This window comes from Urocitellus parryii, chromosome 6 (genome assembly GCF_045843805.1).
Source record: "Urocitellus parryii isolate mUroPar1 chromosome 6, mUroPar1.hap1, whole genome shotgun sequence".
Classification (NCBI taxonomy): domain Eukaryota; kingdom Metazoa; phylum Chordata; class Mammalia; order Rodentia; family Sciuridae; genus Urocitellus; species Urocitellus parryii.
In genome coordinates this window covers 65815923-65839003 of record NC_135536.1, presented here as the reverse complement: position 1 = coordinate 65839003, position 23081 = coordinate 65815923, and the positions used below count along the sequence as shown (strand labels likewise).

At 34.9% G+C, this 23081-nt stretch overlaps 1 protein-coding gene across 1 annotated transcript; it reads left to right on the top strand.

The window, feature by feature from the left end:
- Nucleotides 1–9811: 9811 nt before the first annotated feature.
- On the top strand, nucleotides 9812–22397 carry Ccdc196 (coiled-coil domain containing 196). Its single transcript, XM_026385078.2, has 11 exons — nucleotides 9812–9858; nucleotides 9961–10113; nucleotides 11542–11638; nucleotides 12360–12410; nucleotides 14502–14579; nucleotides 14780–14838; nucleotides 15002–15047; nucleotides 15579–15638; nucleotides 16028–16169; nucleotides 21921–21979; nucleotides 22278–22397. The coding sequence occupies exons 1-11, from the start codon at nucleotides 9812–9814 to the stop codon at nucleotides 22395–22397; spliced, it is 912 nt and encodes a 303-aa protein (XP_026240863.1).
- Nucleotides 22398–23081: the final 684 nt, after the last annotated feature.

Here is a 23081-nt window from a genome sequence, read left to right as displayed (position 1 = left end):
TAATCCTTGCATCTATAATATTTCCTTAAAATACTCACAAAATTTTGAATTCCTCAGCCAAATACTATAAACATTTCTTTAAATTTTATGAATAATTTCAACCATACCCCAAAATAGAGATCAGTACACAATTCCTTTATACATATCATTCCATTGTCAATATGTCAAATTTTTGTAACTACTTTTATGATATGCAATATGTTGCTAATTGCTTTCTAAAGATGTACCAATTTTCACTTTCAACAACATTGTGAGGATCCTACAAGTACTCTAACAAGTATTGAGCATTTTTAATAGCTGATCTTTCCTGGCAGATTTGGCCAGCTATTACAAACTTAAGTTGTCAGAATCCAGCCCAACATTGTTCCACAAGTCCAGCCAAGCTCCTTTGAGAATTCATTTCATTTCACAATGCAATTTCTATCTTTCAAGATTGTCTAACTATCTTCACTTGAGCAAAGGATCTCAGACTTCAACTGATAGTTCTTCACCTTTTGGAGAAAGGAGGTGGGCAGCTGAACCCCTCTATGAGAGTATCCTCCATGTACTGGGGCAGCCCAAGCCCAAATCTGATCATTTGGTTACTCATCAGGATTTACTGTGAATAATGATGATTAAAGGTTATTGGCAGCTTGTAATCCCAAGCTATTAATTTCCATATGTCAGCCATCTGCAAGGTTTGTATCTTCACTGAATAGACCAAAACTTAGAATATGTAATTTAACAAGGTTTATTGTATGCATTATCAAAATTAGGCTGCTATATGAAAATTGAGTATCTCACTAGCTAACTATTGGCAAGCTAAGTATTGTTATTATCATTATAAAAATTATATAATAAATCCATGGTTTTGTCAAAAGATCACTAACATGAGAATGAAGAGTCAGATTGTAGACTTAATTCTGCTATTAACTAGTTATATAATGTTAGGTTAGTTTTAAAATGACTTGAGATTGAATTGTGCTTTTCTTGAATTTACAGTGTCTTCTTCTACAACTTAAAAATATCTTGATGTATTCATTACCCATTTACTATTAAAATGCACTTTAAAAGATGAGAGTTAGCATAGTAGTTGTTATTATGTTATCTGAGGAGTAAGGTTGTCATCTAAGGGTGTGTTCCTGATAGATATTTAAAAACCAGCTCTCTAAATTTAAAAAAAAAATCTCTGATATATATATCTTTGACTTCATCCCATAGAGTAAATGTTTTCATTTATGATTTAAAGCTACCAATGGAACTCATCAAATGAAGAGCTGGAAAGAAATGAACACCATCATCTCACAAGTCAGTGTGAGCTGGCTCTGGCTCAACACTGTGGTATTGCAGGTAGAATACATTCAGCTACAAATAACAAAATTCAGACATCTGTGGCTTAAACAATGAAGGCATTTAATTTTTTTCCTAAGTAAGAGACTTGGAGATAGAGATAGTGGTTCAAAGGTTATTTCAGCAACTCCATCATCTCAAGGGGTTGGGTCAGTACAGTTTTTTTGGCCTTCTACTTCTTTGGTGCAAAATGGCTACAGTAGCTTTCTGTGCTTTGGGGGCAGTGCCCAAAGCCAGAAAGAATGGGAAAAAATAAATATACTTTTTCCTTTTTTTCCCCCATCCTCTTTTATTACAGAGGTAAAATTTTGCCCAGAAACCCCAGAATTATTTCTCTGCTATTTCATCAACAGGCACTTAATCACATGTCGGTCCTTAGGCCTACTTCTTTATCTCTGGCAAAGAATATCTGAATTGCCACCACTGGCAATTGTGAGTCTCATTCTGGACTAAATATAAGGAAGAAAAAGGAAGCAGCAGTGATGGACACTAATGATATTATCTGCTAAACATAAGAAAGTTTCAAACTGAAAAATGAGGATGCTTTCAACCATTTACTCTAATTTGATTTGATAATTATTAAGTCTGTTTAAGAACAAACACAAAAGAATGTTATCTCTCTCCCCTTCATCATGAGCACATGTCCAAGAGTGACTTTATAGGGGCTTTCCAGATTAATACAGGTAATCTTTTTATACTTTTTAATGGCCTGAGAACAGTCATATTTTTAAATGTTGATTCATATCATAACTTAACTTCCAAAGAAATTTTAATTAATATGAACTCTTTCAATCAAGCTTTATGAGCATTTGGACACAAGAGTGAGTAGTTTATAATGAATTTTAAAAGTTGGGTTATTGTCCTAATTCATATCTTTTATTATCATGATATATTACTATATAATATTCTTCATTTTATTTATTAGTAAATGTTGCTTATAGATTAATTTATAATACATACACCCAAATATTAAAATTTCATTTATTTAAAATAGCCCTGTAGTTCATAAATAATGTTTTATTTGATAGCTTATTTTGTAACATTCAGAAAGTTTCCTAAAATACACCAAAATTAAAATTGGATAGAAAGGAGTATGACTTAGTATATTAAACAAGTCTCTGAATTTAAAAAATTGGGGGGCATGAGAAGAGCAATTTTTAAATCTAAAAGATTCTCAAGTTTACCAGGACTACATAGTTTTTTTTTTTTTAATCCCTGCTCTGACTCTGATTCTCTGTATTCTTAATTATCATTTATACTCATCTAATTATTTATTTGCAAATGCAAATGCAAAATCCCAGAAAAATACTGCTGTACAGAAGAAAGTCTTAATAATATGATAAATGTCATCTCTTACTTTTAGCCTTTGATCGTTGAAACAGTGTAGAGGATGGGAGTACATAATTGGATATTTATTTTTATTTTTAAATTATAGATGGTTATTACTAAATTAAGAAAATTGCAGCAGTGGAATACTTTAGGTTATCCAATCATTTCAGTTGAGGCAGCATGGGAGCATATAGGAGAGCTAAAGCAGATCTAGAGAATTCTTTGCTCAATTTAGACTATTGAGCCTATTTTTGGTTGTCTATGCAATATGATTAGATTGTCTAATTTGAGATACATTACATATCCCCAAGTTCTGACTGGGTTTACATTTTATCCGTTTAATACTTTCCTATGGTCACATAATGCCTGACAATAGGTATCAAGAAATATCTGTTGCTTTAGGATTTCATTTTATTTTGAAAGGTTTACCTCTGTCATTTATTATCAAACACACTTATTTGAAATCTAATTAAGAATTGGATCAAATTGGCATTTCATATAATATAAGCAAAACATTGCTTAAATTATATGGATTTAAAAGTTTTTTTTTAAATTAGCATTTCAATGAAAAAAGAAAAATAAAAGCTTAGCACAGAAAAAAAAAATAGTTGATTTTGTACTGGCCAGGTAATTAAAGCTCTCTTTGATTTGAATTCAGAGTATTTTCTGAAGCAGCTCCCTTTAACAGTACTCAGTTTCCAAAATGGCACAATGTAGGCCAAATGCAGCCCACAAATACACATTTGGTCCACAGAGCATTTAAAAGTCAGGATAGGAAGTCAGTTGTCCCCGGCCCCACACACAGAGTTTTCAGCTGTACCTGATTCCCCATTCTCATATCCCATTGCAAAACAGGGCCTCTGCTGCCTTCTAATGCTGCACAGCCCTCACCATACCTGGATTCCACCTTTGCAATTAGCACCTCCACTTGCCAGTTGCTCACATTTAAAGTGCCTAATCTGCACATTGTTAGGTGGAATAAAGACACTCTCAGGAAAGGGGCAAATTGGGATTTCCCTCCTTCCCTCCTCTTGGTACCTATGGGCCTTACTGCCTAGATGGGTCACCTTTTGTCATTTACAAAAGATTAGCCCTTTCAGGGTTCTGATCTAAGTTTGGAAAGTCCTAAGAGCAAGAATTGTCTTACTTGTCTCATTTGACTTTATAATCTTAGAGTTAGGCAAGTCTGATACTTACAATAGGCTTCAAGAAATGTAGAGCAAATAAATGATTCTTGAATATGTTTCTAGCTCCTACCTTCTACCAAAAATTACTTTCAAGGACTCTCAAAAGACATAGGGTATATTTGAGAAACATTGACACCTTCATAATTTCTAGCTTATAGTAGCTAGGCTTCCTTTAAAGTGAATTTTTTGAACTCTTATTGACTAATTGAATTTTTCCATATTGAGATTCCACTTCCTTTTCCTATTTGCATTTGTATTAGAGTTCCATGATGAGACTGAGGCCTGGGCATCCAGCCACCCCAGCTCCAAGTCCATCTAGTCTTTTCTACTTCCCTTTACCACTGGGCACTTTGAAATCCCAATATGCCTTTATACAACACAAAATTCCCATCAATCATTCTCTACTTCTGCAAGCAAAGCAAACTTTCTTTACAAATACCCACACATACCCCCTACACACACACACTAAACTAGAAAAGTTTTTTGTTTATAATCTATGATATCCATATATTTAAAAAATTTATACAGAGATAATTTAATTTTTGCTAATTTGTTTACTTATCTGCAAAGGATTAGATGATTTATGAAAGCAGGAAAAAAATAAGAATAAAAAACTGACAAAAATCAAGACCATGAAAAAAATTAGATTAGGTCATAAGCAGAAATCAGGAAACGAAAGTACAAAGTCACAGAATTGCTTTTGAGATCCTTAGTAAATCAAAAGAAAATCAAAACTAGTTTACTGATTTGTCCCCAAAGAAAAATACATGCCAATATTTCTCCCAAAGAAGCAACATTTTCTTTACTACCTTATTCTGAAATAAATGTGTGATGTGTGGCCATATGGGCAGCAGTGGTGATGGGGGTGGTGGTGTTTGTCATGGAATCGTGTCTTGAATAATTTCCTTTACAAATTCAGGAACTGCTACATTTTCCTTCATAAAAGGTTCTCAGGGCATCCTGAGTGAAAGGTGAAGCTATTACATCAAATATGACTCAGAGGAGGCAGTTCTACAGATGGCCCAGAAAACAAAACAAAACAAAAAATAATTGAAGTAAGCATTGTGATACATTGTGATCTGAGAAGAAATCTTGAAGCAGTATTTCTCAAAGACAGGTATGCAGATCCCACACACAGAATCACCAAGGAGTGCTTGTTAAAACCACACATTCTACAGATCTACAGAGTAGGAATCTCTGGGGCATGAGCCTGAAAATCTGCAGTTTCACAAATTCCCAAGTAGTTTTTAAATCCCATTAGAGCCAGAGAACCTCTGCCCTAGAGCAGTGGTCTCTAGAAATTTTGCTTGTGTTTTCTAAAAGAATTTTGAAAAGGTAAGTACCATTTCACATGGTTTTAAGTTCGCACCTAAAATTTTTCATTCTAATTTTAAATGGGCCCAATAAATATAATTTCTGATATATTCTAATATTGACATTTTCAAATAAATATTTCATATCACTTTATTTTACTTTATTAATTTTTTGGTACCAGGGATTGAACCCAGAGGTTTTAACCACTGAGCCACATGCCCAACCCTTTTTATTTTTTTATGTTGAGACAGGGCCTTGCTAAGTTGTTTAGGGCATCCCTAAGTTGCTGAGGCAGGCTTTGAACTTGCTATCCTCCTGCCTCAGCCTCCCAAGCCTCTGGGTTATAGGCATGCACCACCACCTGGTTCATATCACTTTAATAAGTATTCAATGAATCTTAAATGCTCCTATCAGGTTCTATCATACTTCTCTGCAAAATGATGTATATATACATTGAAATTTTATTTTCTATGACCAAGTGTTAAAATTTCTTCAGAATCATATCAATATTATAATTATTAGTAGTACACAAGTAACAAAACATATGTCATATACATTTTATAAACAATTTTTAAGTAGAACAATATTTTTGAAAATACTTCTATTAATTTGATGGATAGACTACTTTACCCTAGTTAGTTTATGTATTCATAGATTACTTATTGCTAGAATAAGACAGGCTTTCAGAATCTATTTTATTCATATTCTTTGTATTACATATAATAATCATTGAGAAAATTAGCAGATGGGAATAGAAGATGTTTTGTCATAGCAATGTCACTCAAATTTTTGAAACTCCTCAATTATAAGACAAATTTCATATATAATTTATTAAACAATTTAATTTAATAAATTTAAAGTAAAATTTGATGTCTTCCTTCAATTTTGCTGAAAGCAAAGAATTAGACCACTGGAGCTATATATTAACAATCCTTCACTCTCTTTAACCCCAACACCAGTACTTTGAATTGCAGTTAGTTTAATGTCCTTGAGGATTTTATATACCCCTAAAGGGAGTCACTTAAATAAGATTCCAGATAGTTAAAAGCTATTTTATTATTTTAATAAGTAAGTAAAAAGCAATTGGGAAAGGGGAGGTAGAAGAGACAAGGGGCACTCTCAGGTAGACCCTTTTTAGTAAAGAATACTTGTGAAAAATTGAGGATCCTGGAAAAGTTTCTTTAAGAACTACCTTTGCTTCCATGTTTCTTAAAAAGTCTTTGTGAAAGTTCACATCCCTCTGTTTGAAGACCATTGTACTAATTATCTGAATAATTTAAGAAAATGCATTACTCAATCTTCTCAAGTACCTGAGTTCCCTCCAAATGTGTGTACAGACCAAGTTTGGACAGTTATAACAAAGGATTAAGGAGAAGGATCCAACAAAATGGTCATAACAAATACCAAAGGGAGATGTGAGTGATTTTTAAGAGCTGACAAGTTATTGATATTATGATTTTGCCAGTGCTTCTTTTTATTTTAGTAATTGGAATTCTTATAATCCCCTCAAGGGTTGAACTGATTGTGGGTCAGAAACCTCAGGTTTCCTCCATGAGGTATTCTGTAATTTTGTTACTACATTAAACCTGAGGGAAGTGGATAAAAAAGTCTTAGAGCCTTTCTTCCTCCCTCTACCCCTCTTCACTTTAATATGAAAATAATTGCCTCTACTCTTGGAGACCTGGCTTAATTAGACTAATCTAATTTTCTGCTGGCAAAACTAACGCTAAAATGGTATTGCTCTGAGTTCTCTAATTATAGAGCAATCACACTTTTTTTTTTAACAGATACTAAAACCAAATGCTATAATGTTGGATGAGGTCACAGTGAATAACTTGTTATAGGCCTATTTTGAGGTTCCACATGATTTTCAGTGAATATTATGCAGTGACAAGATACAAAGTTTGCTGCAGAAAAAAATTATGAATTGCTACTATAATTTATCCAAGTAGTGATGAAGTTCCACAGGGTATTTCATAAGAAACATGTTGACTGACCATAATCTCTGTTCTTCCTTCCTCACACTCTTCAACCATGCTCCCTTTCTGGTTTCCCTCTCTCTGAGCCATCTATCTTCTCATTTTCTTCCCTGCACAGCCTGAACACTGTGGTCAACCTCTTAATGGATACCCTCACCAGCATTCTCAGCCTTCTGACTCCCTTGAACTTATTTGTTCTGCCAAGTCCCAGCCTAGAGTCAACCAACCATCTGTTTCCTATACTATTGCTAGTTTGCCAAAGACTGCTGGAGAAAATTGTTGTAACTGCTGATTCACGGCATTACAAATTTTCAGTTTTCAAACTCACCTTGACCCTTAACTCACTCTTGCCTAGTTGACTTCCTTTACCACTGTTCAGGTGCTGCTCCAAGTCATCACTCTTCCAAGGTTTTCTACCATACCTCCCTAAACAATGGTTGATTTAACTTCCTTCTTCAGGAAAAATTAGTGTTCAGCTTCTTTCCCTCCCACTTCTAATGGTCTTCTACAGAATCAGCCTCCTTTCTCTCTGTCCCAGAAGAAATGTGCATCAATTGCCCTCCTCTCAATACCATTAGGGTTTTGTTTGTTTGTTTTAAAGCTCTTCTGTATACATTATCATAAGATAAATATTCTCCTTGGAAATAATATTCCAAGTTGAAGAAATGGACATTAGAATGTTAGGAAATAAACATTGCTGATTGGATACAGAAAAGACCACATCAGAATAGTAAGTGTTCTTCCTCTTTGAGTCATTCAAGAGCAAGGACAGAAAGGAAGGTGAGTTGGGATGCTGCCTGTCCATTAAATGTTTTAAATTCTATCACAGTTGTGTCAGCCAAATGTCACCAAGTGAATTTAAAGAAATTGTGCTTTAGTGATCAATGCCATTTTTGTTCTCTGCTGTTTAGTACTACTTGCTAACATGTGCAATTTAAGATGTTATTAATAACTAGTCCATCCAGTATCTCTTTTTATTGTGAGGAGTTTACTCACCTTCATTCATTCCAGATTTTTCATAGAAAAAATTTTCCTAGGAAAACCAATGGGAATTATGGTTGGCTTGTTATGGTTTTTAAATTTAATATCATACTAAACTAGTTATCACACGAAACTTTCACATGATACATGTATGCTTTAGTAAAAGTGTTTGTAGAATTTGCCTAAAAAGAAGCTTTGATGTAGAGGATGTTTAGAAGGAGATGTTTATCCTGTGTAACCCAGGGCAGATCCAGATTTTGTGGCAATCTAATCATATATAGTTCTGGGAAGTTTGTCTTTCCACAAAAGGATTCAAGATTATAATAAAAAATGAGGTTCAGAATCTTTGGAAGCAATCTTGAAAAGGGGGGGCTCTGAAGCTTAAGCTTCATTAGCTTCAGATTAATCAGGTTTTTTTTAAATCTGGCCACTTAATTGGGTCATTAAACAAACCTAAGTCAAACAAAAACTTATGAACTGCAAATACCTAACATAAGCCAGGCATTTTACATATCACATTTCATGCTCACAATAAACTTATCTACCATTCTTCTTTTTATAAAGTAAAAACGGAGGCTCAGAGAATTTAGTATCTTGCTCACAGGCAGCCCTGCTCATAGTGAAGCTGGGATCTAAACCAAGCTCTGACAAACAATCTAGTATTCTCCCAGTACAATATTTTGCCCTTAAGGTTTTCCAAAAGATAAAAGGTTAAAGTTACTTGGGAGAATACCCCTAGAAAATGGCTAGAAATGCTCAGTCAGTACTTGAAATTGACATGATTTAATTTATATTGGAGACATTCCCTGAAAAATACTGCCCTAAAACTGTGTTTAAAGGGTGTGAAGACACAAATATTTAACTCTTGGATTATTATCTTCCCCTCACTAAATGACAGGATGAAGACAGAAGATCTTAGGGTCCAGAAGACAATGTGGTTCTAATAAAAAGAGGAAAATAGAGGCAGAATCAAAATCTAGAGGTGAGTCTAGAATTATAGTTTTCTAAGAAAGAGTCTGGCTATAGAAGGATCTAGTGACAGTGTGGATCTTTCACAAATTATATCCTCTTGCTACATGTCCAATATTTTTTAACCTTGACGTTATGTCAGATTTTTAAAGATTAGAAAATAATGACAATGGCTCATCTATAACTTTTATATTCATACCCTTCATTTGCCGATTTGACCTCCATTATTTTTAAACAGAAATGGCTCCTCCTTTTGTTAAACCCCCTGGAAGTAGGGACTGTGCCATTTCATCTTTTCCATTCTCAAAGAATCCAGCACTTGGTATAGATAGGAATTTCACAGAGGTTTATTGCCTTGATGTTGATGAGTTATTTTTGATAGGTCATCATTTTCTAACATAATAGAAATTCCATAATGTAGATAGACTTTGATCCTACCCTACTTCAGAATAAAATTTTTGGTGTTTGTCTAAAGCTAAGATAAAAATTGATCTGATGTAGTTAAGTTTTTTGGTCAACAAGCTACCATTGGTGCTACTTAAAAGACCTCTTGATTTTGTGGTCTTAGGGCTATTGTGACCTCAAACTGTAACTAAAATCAGTCCAATGCAACAGGAGTTTCAAGAACAGCAGCCCCCAAAAGATGTCTTAACTGGATGGGAAAAGAAGGCACGTATTTTCAAGAAGGCCTCTTTATTAATAAAGTAGAAGTTTCCCTTCAAGATGACAAGTGGTGCAAATTCCTCAGGTTCTTACTTGTCCTCAAAACGGTGAGTGTTTGGAAAAAGCCAAATGACAACTACCCAGGAGGGAAAGGAGAGTCTGATTAACCTAGGCTAAAGACAAAAATTATTTGATGTCTCTTCCCACAGAAGTTCTAAAATAGATGACAACTACTTGAAGGAATTGAATGAGGACTTAAAGCTGAGGAAGCAGGAACTTTTAGATATGTTAAAACCTCTAGAAAATAAGAACAACCTCTTATTGCAGAAGTTAATGTCTAACTTGGAGGAAAAACAAAAAAGGTAAGAGCTCCCTACTCAGGTTGGAGAATTTAATCTCCATAATATTAGCAGTAAGTATTTACATTGCTTTGTTTTTGTTTTCAAATTTGGACAAACAGGTCTAGTAAAATGTAAAGAATATGTAATCACAAAGGGGTGAAGATGAATCCTTAATTTTTTGGTAAAATTAAATAAAAAATTAAATCAACTCTCATCTCATGAGGCTACAGCTGTTACTCTTCCTCTATAAAATGCCTACTCAAGGAACAGGTAACAGATTTCAACAGCTTCAGTCTATCATGTTTAGACTCATAGTTTCCTTGTTCATGTTTATAAAATCATTTTAAGAAAAAATATTCTGCTTTTTCTATTCAAGCAGTGGAGTAGTGATCTTTTCTGAGCCTAAGAGCCCTTTGGATTAGGATTCTGCCTCTGTAAACATATGAGGAAGACATAATTTTTTGCTACAACATTCACTGTTCCTAGGACCCACAAACTCTGTTTCCTTTCTGGCCTCAGAAAATATCATGCCAATTGATCTATCTTCATATACCCTCATCATAAGCCTCTTGAGGAACCTGGACTTTTGGAAAACAAATAACAGATAAAAGGGCTGAGGTTGTGGCTCTGTGGTAGAGTGTTCACCTAACATGTGTGAGGCACTGGGTTCGATCCTTAGCACCACAAAATAATATAAAAAAATAAGCAAAATAAAAGTATTGTGTCCATCTACAACTAAAAAAAATAGACAAAAAAAAAATTGTGGTCAAGCACCAGCTGCTTATACCAGCTACTTACAACACCAGACTTCTCTCAGGGCAACAGAAACAAAGGCTTAGACCTGAGGAGGAAGAAGGGCAAGGAAGAGAAATATAATCAATGCCTTCAAAAAATATCTTCTCTCACAGTGTGGAGACTTGATATTGATTCAGATTTTGCTAGGAATTTCTTAATGGCTTGCATTCTTTGGGGGGTCCACCAAGGATATATGGATTCCCAACAAAGTCAAATGTCTTTATTTGGAAACTCAAGGAGTAGGAGGAGGTAGACAGAGAAGGGATAAGGAATAACTCTGGAATTTTATCCTGAAGACATCAGGTTTTTAAACCTCATCCTTTACAGGGGCAAAACTGCTTCTTCCTCCCTCCATATGCACCAAAACATTTTTCTGAGGTGACAGAGAATAATCTTGCTGGCTATTGAAGACCAAAGTTTTGAGCACTGAAGAGCATAGAACTCATTACTGAGCACACAGCTATGGCAAATGTAAATTAGGGATAGAATAGTCTCAGTTACAGAGACTTTCCATGTCCCAAAGGACTTCTGAAACCCATAAGATTCCAGCCCCCTTATTACTTCTGTGGTAGAGTACTTTCTGGCTGGTTGTAGAATACTAATATTATCTTTTAGGAAGGTTTGCATGTTTAATGATGTCTATTTTCCTTCTAGTTTGCAGATCATGAGGCAGATCATGGCAGGGAAAGGATGTGATGAATCCTCCGTCATGGACCTCATTAAAGAAGCAGAGGAGATGAAACAGAACCTGGTAAGAGGCTGGTGGGTACTCTGGGGAACAGCTTTCTAAACAGGGCTCAGTTCCACTGCTGTTGTCAGATGTGGAAGTAAACACACAGTGCTCATCTCCAGCATCTGATGCTTCAATACTCTGATCTCTTTGATCTAGAAAGTCCAAGGTGATTCAAAGAGAGTCAGATGGAGTATCGGGAAGGACAAAGACTAGCTAGCAAAATTCTATTTCTTTGACTTTTCAATAGCTTTTCACGTATGCATTAATGGATATAAGCGCATTAACCATTCATATATCTAAAGAACAGAATATATGTATTAAAGTAAAAGAAAAGAAATAATTTGCTCTGAGAGTCTTAGAAAAAAATCTTTTAAAATTAAATCAACAATGTAAAAGGATCTTAAATATTAGAAATTAGTGGTCTAAGCCCCAGAGAAATTGTCTTATGATGAGAACATCTTAAGTATTAGGAACTTATTTCTATTAATACCAGTTCATAATACCATAATTAAAGTTATTACTTAAAATAATAACATTTTTTTAACCATTGTCATCACCACCATCATCAAACTTATCTCTCATGTTTCTGGATTTGGGGCTAGGTTCATTTACTGCCTTCTCTGTGGTTTACTATGTCCCTGATCCCTTTTCCACCATTAGCTTAGTAATTTCTTCAAACCTCAATTTAATGACTAGACAAACACATGTCTCTGTTTGTTTGGTTCCCCCCCTCCAACAGGAAAGGAAAAACAAGATGCTTCGGAAGGAAATGGAGTTGCTATGGAACAAGGTGTGCCTCTAAGGATCTCTTGAAAGTATTGTCCTACAGTTCATAATGCAAAGAATCCCCAATTCCTCTGGCCCCATTCTCATTTTTGTATGCTCTGCTTCCACCCTTGCATTATTTCAACCCCCCCCTCTTTTATTGGTATAGCAGTCAAAGCGATCTTTTCAAAACAGTCAAAGCATGTCACTCTTCTTATGAAAATCCTTTATAGCCTTCTTATTGTGGCATAATCTAGCTCGTGTCTACCTCTCTGGTCTCCTTTTATAGACGTCTTCCCCATACTTTCTATGCAGTCACCCTACAGGTGACTTGTGATTTCTCCTTGTGACAGTCGTTTCCTATCTCTGACCTTTGTTCATGCTTTACCCCCTGTCTGTAATGCTATTATGGTTGGCTTATCCTCATTCTTCAGATCTCAGCTTAAATATTACCTCTTTAGAAAAGCCCTCCATGTTTATTCCATCTAAAGAAGAGCACCCTCCTGTTCATGTCTTCAGTAGCACTTTTCATAATGTTAACTTATTAGTTTTTATTGTATTATTATTATTATTCCTTTCTTGTCCCTTTACCCCATTCTGGGATAAAACTTCCTTCAGTATCTTGATTGCTTTTTCCAAATCCATAACACATATCACAATGCTTGGAACAATAATAGAGAATCAATAAATATAAGTTGAATTAATGAACAAAGGAATACCTAATTCTAATGCCCATATGATTTTGCAATAATCATGCATTATTTGAGATAATAATATTTGGACCTTTTCCTGGAAAACCAGGAGGGGAAATACATTTGTGAACTATCCCTTGGAACCAGAGTGTTATTTCACAGATTAGCACTGCAATTGGAAGAGTGGATAGTCTTGTGACATAAACAGGTGTGTGGTGTGAGCTGACTGCTTTTTTTCATCTCGCCTTTCCACAAAAAATCAGGATAACTCTAAGCCCTGAATCTTGAAGTAAGATCTGCTCCTACTTCTCAGCAGTAGTTACAAATAACTTCTATAAGTTATGAGAAGTTCTAGTTTCTAAGTTCTTGAGTCTTTGTGATAGATAATGTGCCAGCACAATTATTCTATGGAAATCCAGCTTCTCCAGAGCTACCAAATACTTTTTATAGCGTATGTCTATACACCTTAGTTTGTGATCAACTTTATCTATAGATTGGGAGAAATGGAGACAAGCAGCATGCCTAGTGGCTAAGAACACAGGCTTGAACATAAACATGTTTCAAATAGCAGCTTTGAACTTTCCTAGCTATGTGACCCTAAATAAATTATTTAACCTCTCCAAGTCTCAATTTTCTCATCATGAAAATGAAAATAAAATCAGTACCCAAAGAGCTCTGTGGATTAAGTAAGAATGATTGTAATGTATTAGTGACAGTAATGTAGTAAGTAGGTTCTAGTAGCTGTTGGCACATAATAAGGGTTGAATTTAGTATCTTTTTAACTATAAGGTATACTCGGGTTGGGTGTGGTGGCACATGCCTGTGATTCCAGCAACTCCGGAGGCTGAGGCAGGAGGACTGCAACTTCTAGGCCAGCCTTAGCAATTTAGTAAGACCCTGTCTCAAAATAAAAACTAAAAAGAGCTGGAGATGTGGCTCAGTGGCAAAGTGCTCCTGGGTTCAATCCCCAGTACCAAAAATGTGTGTGTGTATGTGTGTGTGTGTGTGTGTGTATGTGTGTAATTTATGATATAAATGATATTATATAAAATATATTATATGAAATATATAAATTTATTTTACATATATACATATATGATACATACACACATATGTAAAAATTTATATATACATATATAATATACATGTATAAATATATATGTATACATATACATATATATAAAATTTTATTCATATATATATATATATATATATATATATATATATATATATATATTACACTCAGGGACCAAAGGGAAAGACTCATTACCTTATGAATCACCTTTGGTAGGTAGTGCAGTTTCCAAGTTGGGCCCTGAGAAGTTGCAGACTGGCAGGAACCAAAAGCCTTGATTCATATTGGTTTTCCACTTCCCTCTTTAATTCCTACTAATTTGAAGCTCTGCCACAATGTCTCTCCACAGACATTAGAGACAGAAGAACTCCGTGATCAACAAAAGACACCACAGATAAAAACCAGGGCAGACTTACATGATGGAAAGGCAAGTGGATGGCATGTACTTAGAATTATAAGATTGTTGGTGCCACATAGCTGGAAATAACCTGTTACTAATCAGGTCTGGTTTGGGTAGGCAGATAGGTAGGATCTGGGCTTTTAGGGTATAGTAGATCTTATGGACTACAAGATATTGCACTTTTTCCTGGGACCTCCTATTACTTTAGTTCTCTTCTTTCATACCAGGCTCCCAAATTCCCCTCATCACCTAGGAAGATCAAGAGTGAAATGGAGGGGCTGGGAATGTGGCTCAAGCGGTAATGCGCTCGCCTGCCATGCAGGGGGCACTGGGTTCGATCCTCAGCACCATATAAAAATAAAACAAAGATGTTGTGTCCACTGAAAACTGAAAAATAAATATTAAAAAATTCTCTCTCTCTCTCTTCTCTCTCTCTCTTAAAAAAAGAGTGAACTGGAGACATCATTTGCAGAGAAAGTAAAGGAGATAAGGAAGGTAGTACAATCATTGTGAATGGTAGTAGTTTTTGGAGCTGATAAATTAGGTATCTTTAATGTAGCAATTATCTGCCTAAGCTATGGTGTACTCCTGAACCAATGCAAATTTTTATAAGCAATCCACTTCTTGTGGATATTATATTTGAGTTGGAGTGACATGACAAATTTCTGGGAAATCATGTTATCCAGGACAAAGTGAGAAAAGCTATACCAACAATGACAACTCTAGAATAGCTATTTGATGTCTGAACACTTATTAGTTTGTCTTAGAGAATGCATTTAGAGTATTATATTTGTATATCATCATCCCGTAACTGACTCATTTACAAAAAATGGCCTATTCATTTATCTTTTAGATTTTAGAGGGTGGATTATACAGGGAAGGCCAAGTAAGAGGACTATGCAGTTGAAACCAAATGAACAGTGAATCTGACACCATAATTTTGCTATAAGGTTGTTACAGCATATTGAGAAAACTGATTTTTGATCTCAATTTACTTTGTCACCCAGAGGCTCTTTCTTCCACCAGGAAAAGCAACAGAGGAAAATGGAATGGGTCAAGTATCAGGAACAAGCCAACACTCTTCAGGTACCAAGGTCTTCAATGTCTGGACATGGGATGCAATTTCATTTATACAATATAAGGGCTTTTATAGCTTTATATTATTAAAGACCCATTCCTTCATCCTGGGTTACCAATTGTCCTGTTAAAGGAATGTATCCTGGAGAGATGGCTGAAGTAACTTATCTCTGTCTTCACCTTGAATAACTTGTAATAAATAGTATTTCATTGTAAATTCTTGATTTTGTTCTATTTAAAATGGGGGGGGGTGAGGAGGACAAGTACTATCTGCTCAACATTAAAAGACTGAGCATGAGGATATTATTTTTAATTTCTGGGTGAAGAATATTCAGATAACCGTAGATTTAGAGAAATCAATATTGTATGAGTAGTTTTGAAAAAATGTCCTCTTTCAGAATGACTTCCATGGTAAAGTGATTGAGCTGAGAATTGAAGCCTTGAAGAACTACCAGAAGGCCAATGAATTGAAATTATCACTGTACTTACAACAGAATTTTGCACCAAAGCAAACATTTTTAAATCTTCCAGGGTTCCAAGGTAGGTAAAGTATCATATAGTTACACAGTTGGAGGATTTTTGTTGTTGTTGTTGTTGACATTGAGATCCCATTACTTATAAAATGAAAAACATTGTTTACATGGTAAGTTAAATATTAGTGGTCTAATAATAAATTATTTCAATATCATCATTATTAGTATTATTCAGAAGCTCTTGTACCAAGGTAAATATTCTCTCTGGAGGAAACTATTTTCTTTGTACAGATTAAGTAATATGTCATGTTCTTAATATATGCTGATAATATAGCATGCAATAAAATATTAGTTTTCTATCTTTTCCCCTTACCTAGAAATCAGAATGGTTTGATTTCATGAATGTAAAGGAAATAGACTCTCTTATTTAAGAGCAGAAGGCCAAGGAGATAGACATCTGACAACTGTTGTTGAATTTCACTTATCCAGAAGTTCCTCTAGGAGTTTCAATGATTTTTCTCTAAGGAATTTATGGCATTGTTACAGGAAATCATGTAGTTTTCCATAAAAAATAGAATAAAAGAATGATGCTGAGGTCCAGGGAAAGAATTCATACATTTTCAAGTATATATGAACTTAAAACTGCAGTTTTAAAAAGGACACACAATGGGAAATCATAACCAAAGAATGACAATTTTCTATCAGTGTAAGTATGTAGGTCTCTAATTTCTTCTCAGTTTTATTCCATAAAAGATTCAAAAGGCTTATAAAAGTCACACACAGCACATACAATAGATTAGATGAATAAATCAAAGGCAAGAGAAAATTAGTTGAAACTAGGTAAATAAATGAAAATCATGATGGAAGTACTATGTAGTTGGTAGTGGTAGGCTATAAATTTGATTCCAAATTCCCTAGCAAAACAAAAAATGAACTTGTAGCTTCCACAAAATAACAGCAAACCAATTGCTCAGGAGAAGCATAGCTTTTCCTGATACTCAGAACTGTGAGAAATTTCATCATTGTAATAAAGACAGGACCCTATATATCTAATAATATCAATATCTTCAATGATATTTTTAAATGATTTAAAAAATCTAAAATTCCTAGGTTGTTTATCATCTGTTCCTCAGCATAATATAATAAGAAATTATTAATCTGAAATTTTTAAAAAGAATAGATCAACTTAAGATGATTTGGTACAGGCACATAGCATTCTATCTTGATCCATTGGTTAAAATTTAGAAAATCTAGAAAACTGAATAGATGGACTACCTATACTCCAGGTAATGTTCCACACATATTTTTCTTTCAACTTATGTCTTGAGAAGAACTTGACAGCTGAAAGCTGGAAAGAAAGAACCTGGAATGCAACCAGAAGCAATATATAGTTATTAAGATACAAAAACAACAACAAAAAAAGACAGGAGAGTTATGAGGAAGACAGACAGCCCCCTGTTTACCTCATTGAAAATTAGCCAAAGGTCATCTCAAATGATTCAAAGAGCCAAGGATTCAAATGTCTTTACAGATTCAAGTCAAGCCCAGATTAGTTAAGTAGTGAAGAATTCCATTCAACTTAATTGTCTCAGTGGGGTTTTATTTCCCCCTTGCCCACAGAACATAGAATCAATTTGAACTAGAATTGCCTACAGATCAACATATTTCCTCCTTCTTCTCCAATACTCCTGGAAAATTAAGAGATAGGGTACTATACTGCTAGGTTACTACAAACTAATGCAGCCCCAGCCTGAATGACCCACTGGTCTTGTGTTTTACTGATTCTACATTCACCGAGCACTGATTACATTCCTGTTTTATTTTCTAATACACATTAAATCTTTGGGTTTATTAGAGCCCTAGTGGATCTGAAATCTAACAGAGTTCTCGATTTTAGTTATGTTGATTTATAATTATAGCCTCTAGTGTTTGATTATTAAAAAGAAATATTAGGCTGAGCGTGATGGCGCAAGCCTCCTTGGGAGGCTGAGGCAGGAGGATCATAAGTTCAAAGCTGGCCCCAGCAACTTAGCAAGACCCTGTCTCAAATTTTTGAAAAAAGGGGAAGGTGTGTGCTGGGGATGTGACTCAGTGGCTAAGTGACCCTGGATTCATCCCTGATTAAAAAAAATATATATTTTTCATCATGGAAGAATTGTTAAAGTAACCTTATTAAGACTTTATTATAAACAGTGCTATAATAGGGAAGTAGTTAGTGATGGTGTTTTCCACAATTTTTGCTATTTACACTGATTTATCTTTTTCATAAATGCATTCCTTGAAACCTAAATGTATATTACTATTTTAAATGAAAAACTAATATAGTTTTCCATAATAGAAGGTACACTTAAGGGAAAAAAATTGGGGGAGTGGGTGGGTCCTGGGAGTGGATTTAACCTGGGCAATTTATCACAAAGCTACATCCCTAGCACTTTTTATTTTTTGTTATGGGACAAGGTCTCACTAAGTTACTTAGGACCTTGCTAAGTTGCTGACACTGGCCTTAAAGTAGTGATCCTTCTGCCTCAGTCTCCTGCTAGGATTATAGGTGGGCACCACTGTAGCCAGCCCAAAATTTTAATGTTCTAGCAAGATGTTCAAAGCTGAGATATATTTTATCCTTATTAGAAAGTAAAATTAGCATGACATAGAGAATTTTAAAGTAAACCAGCATCAACTTGGAACTTTCTTCTTCATGCCATCAAGTTAAAAGCAATGTAAAGGGAACAATTTTCTCACTGTGATTTTTAGTATTTAATGCCATGTTCCAACACCTCCTAAATTTATCCAGATTACTACCTCAAATCATCTCACCATCAGATTTTGAGAAGTTGTAATTTAATGGAAAAAGCACTGATTTAGAGTCACATACATGAGTTGTAGGCCTTACTCAAATCTACTAGCTACAAGACCTGGGCAAGTCATTTAGCTTTCATTTTTTTTTCTTTTTTCCTTTCCTAAAACAACCATGACATTTTATAGACCAGGTTGAAAAATCCTCACTTTTGTGTAACCCTTACAAATTACTCTATGGAATAGGAATTCTAGAATAAAAACAAACTTAGAGAAAAGTTTAGTTCCTGGACTAAGCATTAAAATGTGTGATTTTTCATGCCTCTTCCATCCCTAAAACACTGATTTGAATCCAAACTTAACAACTGTTTAATGTACCATCCTTCCAATGAGGAATCATATTCCCTAAGGTTAATTTTTCTGAGGTAAAGAAAACATGGTTACAAAATGGAACGAGGTATTTGTAATTTAAAATTATTCCCAGTAGGTGGCACCAACCACATCTAGGCTTCAAGTCACCACAAATACTGGTTATTCAGGAAACAGGAAAAGTTGTGGAATGGAAGGCCCTGGCTTTCTATTACTCTTAGGACAAAATGTGTCATATATATATATATATATATATATATATATATATATATATATATATTCCTTTTTTCATTATATATAATGAAAAAAAGGAAAACAAACTATTGATGTTTTGTGTCATGTTCTGTGGCACCAAGATGAATAATCGCAGCCTTGATTAAACTATATTAAAACTCAGTATTCTGTTGTGCAACGCTTACTTATCATTATTCTCTCTGATCTTCAGTTCTCTCCACTCAAAAAAAAAGTCTATTTACTTCTTCCACAATTCTTGTCTAATTTGTTTCTCTCCACCACAGTAAATCAGACAATTAGGATACTGAAGTAAAACACGGGATGGGCAATTGTACAAGGACTATTTAAAGTTTAAGTACTTGATAGTGCTCTTGGATGATGTCCCATTCCCTATTCTTTCAAATGAGCTGAATTTCATAAACCTGTATTAGAGATAGGTTGGAGTGCAATTTTGGTCATACCTCCCAGAGAAATCAGGGTACAGGCCCTTCTGTTCTAGGCATTTCTGAATAGAAAAAGGTTTTACACCACTGCTCTTGGCCAATAGTCCCTCCTCCCACTGTCTGATGAGCTGGTTGGCTGAGTTTTAGTGGAGTGATCTATTTGGTTGGCAAATATTACTGACTTATGTACACTTCAAGCAATCTGTACTAAGGAATTTCCTTGAGGCCCGGGATGTAGCATTACCATTGGCTATCTTATTGTTAGTATGCTATTATCATCTAGTTTTCTGAAAGAGAAAAATATTTTTCTGTTACTCATATCTAGGGTGAAGGCTTTCCTTTTGACTTTTCAAGAGACAGCTCACTTTTGAACGAATTTGCTTCCCCAGCCAATAAAAAGTATAATTTGACACAGGGTGCATGACAGACCCTTCCTGGCCTTTGTGGTATTAAGAAAGTAGTTTGTGTTCTTTGGAAGTCACCTCTAAAGTGCATATACTAAGCAATCTCTAAATTCAGCTAAATTTCTCATCACACTGCTGGTGTTTAAGGAGGAGATTTATCTTCAATAATAATATAACTTGTGATAATATATTTGATTTTGACAGTCTGGCTTTTCTCTCACCTGCCCCCAACTCTTAGCATTTTCTTTGGATCTTTGAGACAGAAGGTTCTCCTTCAAGAAGAACCTGAAGGTTGGATGTGAATATTCTCCTACACTTATAATTCAGATGAAAGCCTGTTGAGATGGGAAATGAACACCCTTGAGCCCTTATTTACTCTATAACCTTCTGTTCCAAAAGCAAGTCATTCCTCCTGCCTTTAACCTTTGGTTTACTTTAGTGTTACTCTACCTGATGGCTGAAACACACTTCGACAGGTGCTGCTGAAGGGAAAATAGTAGTGTTGAGCTAAATTGCTGAAAGGCTGGGATGGAAAACCATCACTAGCTCAAATCTCTATCCTTGATAAATAGTATTGCTCTCAAGTATAGTTTTTTAAAGGTTTGAGGCTACCTTAACCTTTTGAATGTCAGAGTTAGGTTTATAATATTAGTAGGTTATGCAGCTAATTTCCAAGCTAAGGTCATTCTTTTGCTTCCTACAAAACCTCACAAAAGTCCAAGGGGAGAATAAAAATCCTTTTTTCCCCCTAAATATAAATTTTGAAAATTAAAACCATTAAACTGTACCTTTATTAATGTATGGTTATCATAATAGAAGAGAATAGATTCACCTTATTTGCATTACACCCTCAGGGGAACAGCAGGATGTCTAGGACAGAGTGACCATCATACTTGTTAAATGAAAAGAGGATACCCAGTTAAATTTTAATTTCAGATAAACAATAATTTGTAGTATCGGTATGTCCCAAATATTGCATGGGGCATTTTTATACTAAACATTTTTGGTGTTTATTGAAATACAAATTAAACTGGGTGTCTTATATTTTAGTCTGGCAACTCTAATCCAGGGCAGGTTCACCATGGCGCCTATATACAGCCCCCTATAATTCTCCTCTTTCCCCCTTTTATTGCTTCTCTTCCCCTCAACCTATGCCTGTCATTCTCCTTGCCTCCTCTTTCTCTTCCCCCACCCTACTTTTATCTTTTATTCATTCTCTACTATACACAGTTGACCATTTTTGTGGAATCTCTGCCTGGGTTATCCAAGTACATGTACATATGTAAATGTTTTATCTTTCCACTTCATGTAAATATTGTATTAGAGTACATTTTGCAGACTTACAAAGATGCTTAACTTTCAAGTCATTCTCAAATGATCCCTCTGTCTGTTGCTGCCCAATGTGGGCAGAAAACAAGAGGTCCACTGCTCCAAAGTTAAAATATTGTTTGGTGAAATTATTTTATGAAATAATAATTATAAAATTCATAACAATACTAATATCTATTAGTCCTATAGTAATAAAATTATATGATATTGTGATGAATGTTAATAGCCTTACAACTCAAAATCTAGGTTCTAAGGGCACTACAACTATGGGAAGAGCAACTACTGGCAGAAATGAACTCAATGTGGTGAGAATTATTTTCTTTTTAAAATTTCCTATTTAAGACACTGGAGTGATAGAAGGGGTAAATATTTGTAATGCGTTTGTTTATTTGTTTGTTGATTTATTTTTGTAGTGTTGGGAACTGAACCCAGGACCTCATGCATGCTAGACAAGTGCTCTCTACTACTGAGCAACATTCCCAGCCTTTTAAATGCATTTGTTAACATACATTCTAATTTATTATTTTTTAAGGAGATTCACAAAATGAGTACCAGGGCCCTCAATGTTTTAGCTGTCTTTCTCTTTTTTTTCTCCTATTTTAGAGAATCCTGGGATCAAAGACCTACAATGCACAACAAGGAGCCAAAGGAAATCAGTCTGATGATGCAGGAGGGAGGCTCTTATTTCTGAGGTCACTGCCAAAGGAAGCTCTGAAGGATTAAAAGGCTTTCACTCCATTTGCTTTGGACAGATTTAAAGACTAGGTACAACCATTTGTGTTAATTAAAATCTCTCAAACCTTTGTTTTAGTGCTGTTTTCCCTTTCTCTTCCCACCAATCTAGGTAGAATTGTTAGATGCTTAGTTTAAGCATGTCAGGAATTCAGTCATTTAGGGATTGTAAACAGCCTATGATTATTTTCATCATTTTTGGATTTGAAATTTCTAGGTTTAAACCACATTGTATGTAGTTCAAATTCATAAAAAGGAGTTGTCTATTTCTGAGGTATTTACTTCTGGGTAGATCCACTAATGGCAAGTGAGTAATAGGTACAAAATAAAGAAACTTACATTTCTTAGACTGATTTTACTCTTTCACCAATCACATCCAATTGCCTTGTAGATTCTGCCTGCTTGCTATGTGCTAAGTATCTTCCACCTTCCAAGTACCATTGTTTCAGTTCAGGCCCTCTTTCCTTCCTGAATTACCATATCCTCTTAATTGGTTTCCCTGCTTCCTATTCCTCTAGTCCATCTCTCACAGTACCTTTGAAGCTATCTTTTCTGACTAAAAGAAAAATCAGATCATGTTACCTTCCTTATTGGGTTCTTGTGGATTCCTTCACAGACCATAAATGCTCTGTCTCCTGCCTACCTCTCCAGACTTATCATTCACTGTCCCCCTTC

Coding starts and splice junctions, on each gene's coding strand:
- Ccdc196 (XM_026385078.2), top strand. CDS start 9,812: ATGACAAGTGGTGCAAATTCCTCAGGTTCTTACTTGTCCTCAAAACG. Junction 12,411..14,501: donor TGGAGTTGCTATGGAACAAG/GTGTGCCTCTAA, acceptor GTCTCTCCACAG/ACATTAGAGACAGAAGAACT. Junction 14,839..15,001: donor GAAATGGAGGGGCTGGGAAT/GTGGCTCAAGCG, acceptor TTAAAAAAAGAG/TGAACTGGAGACATCATTTG.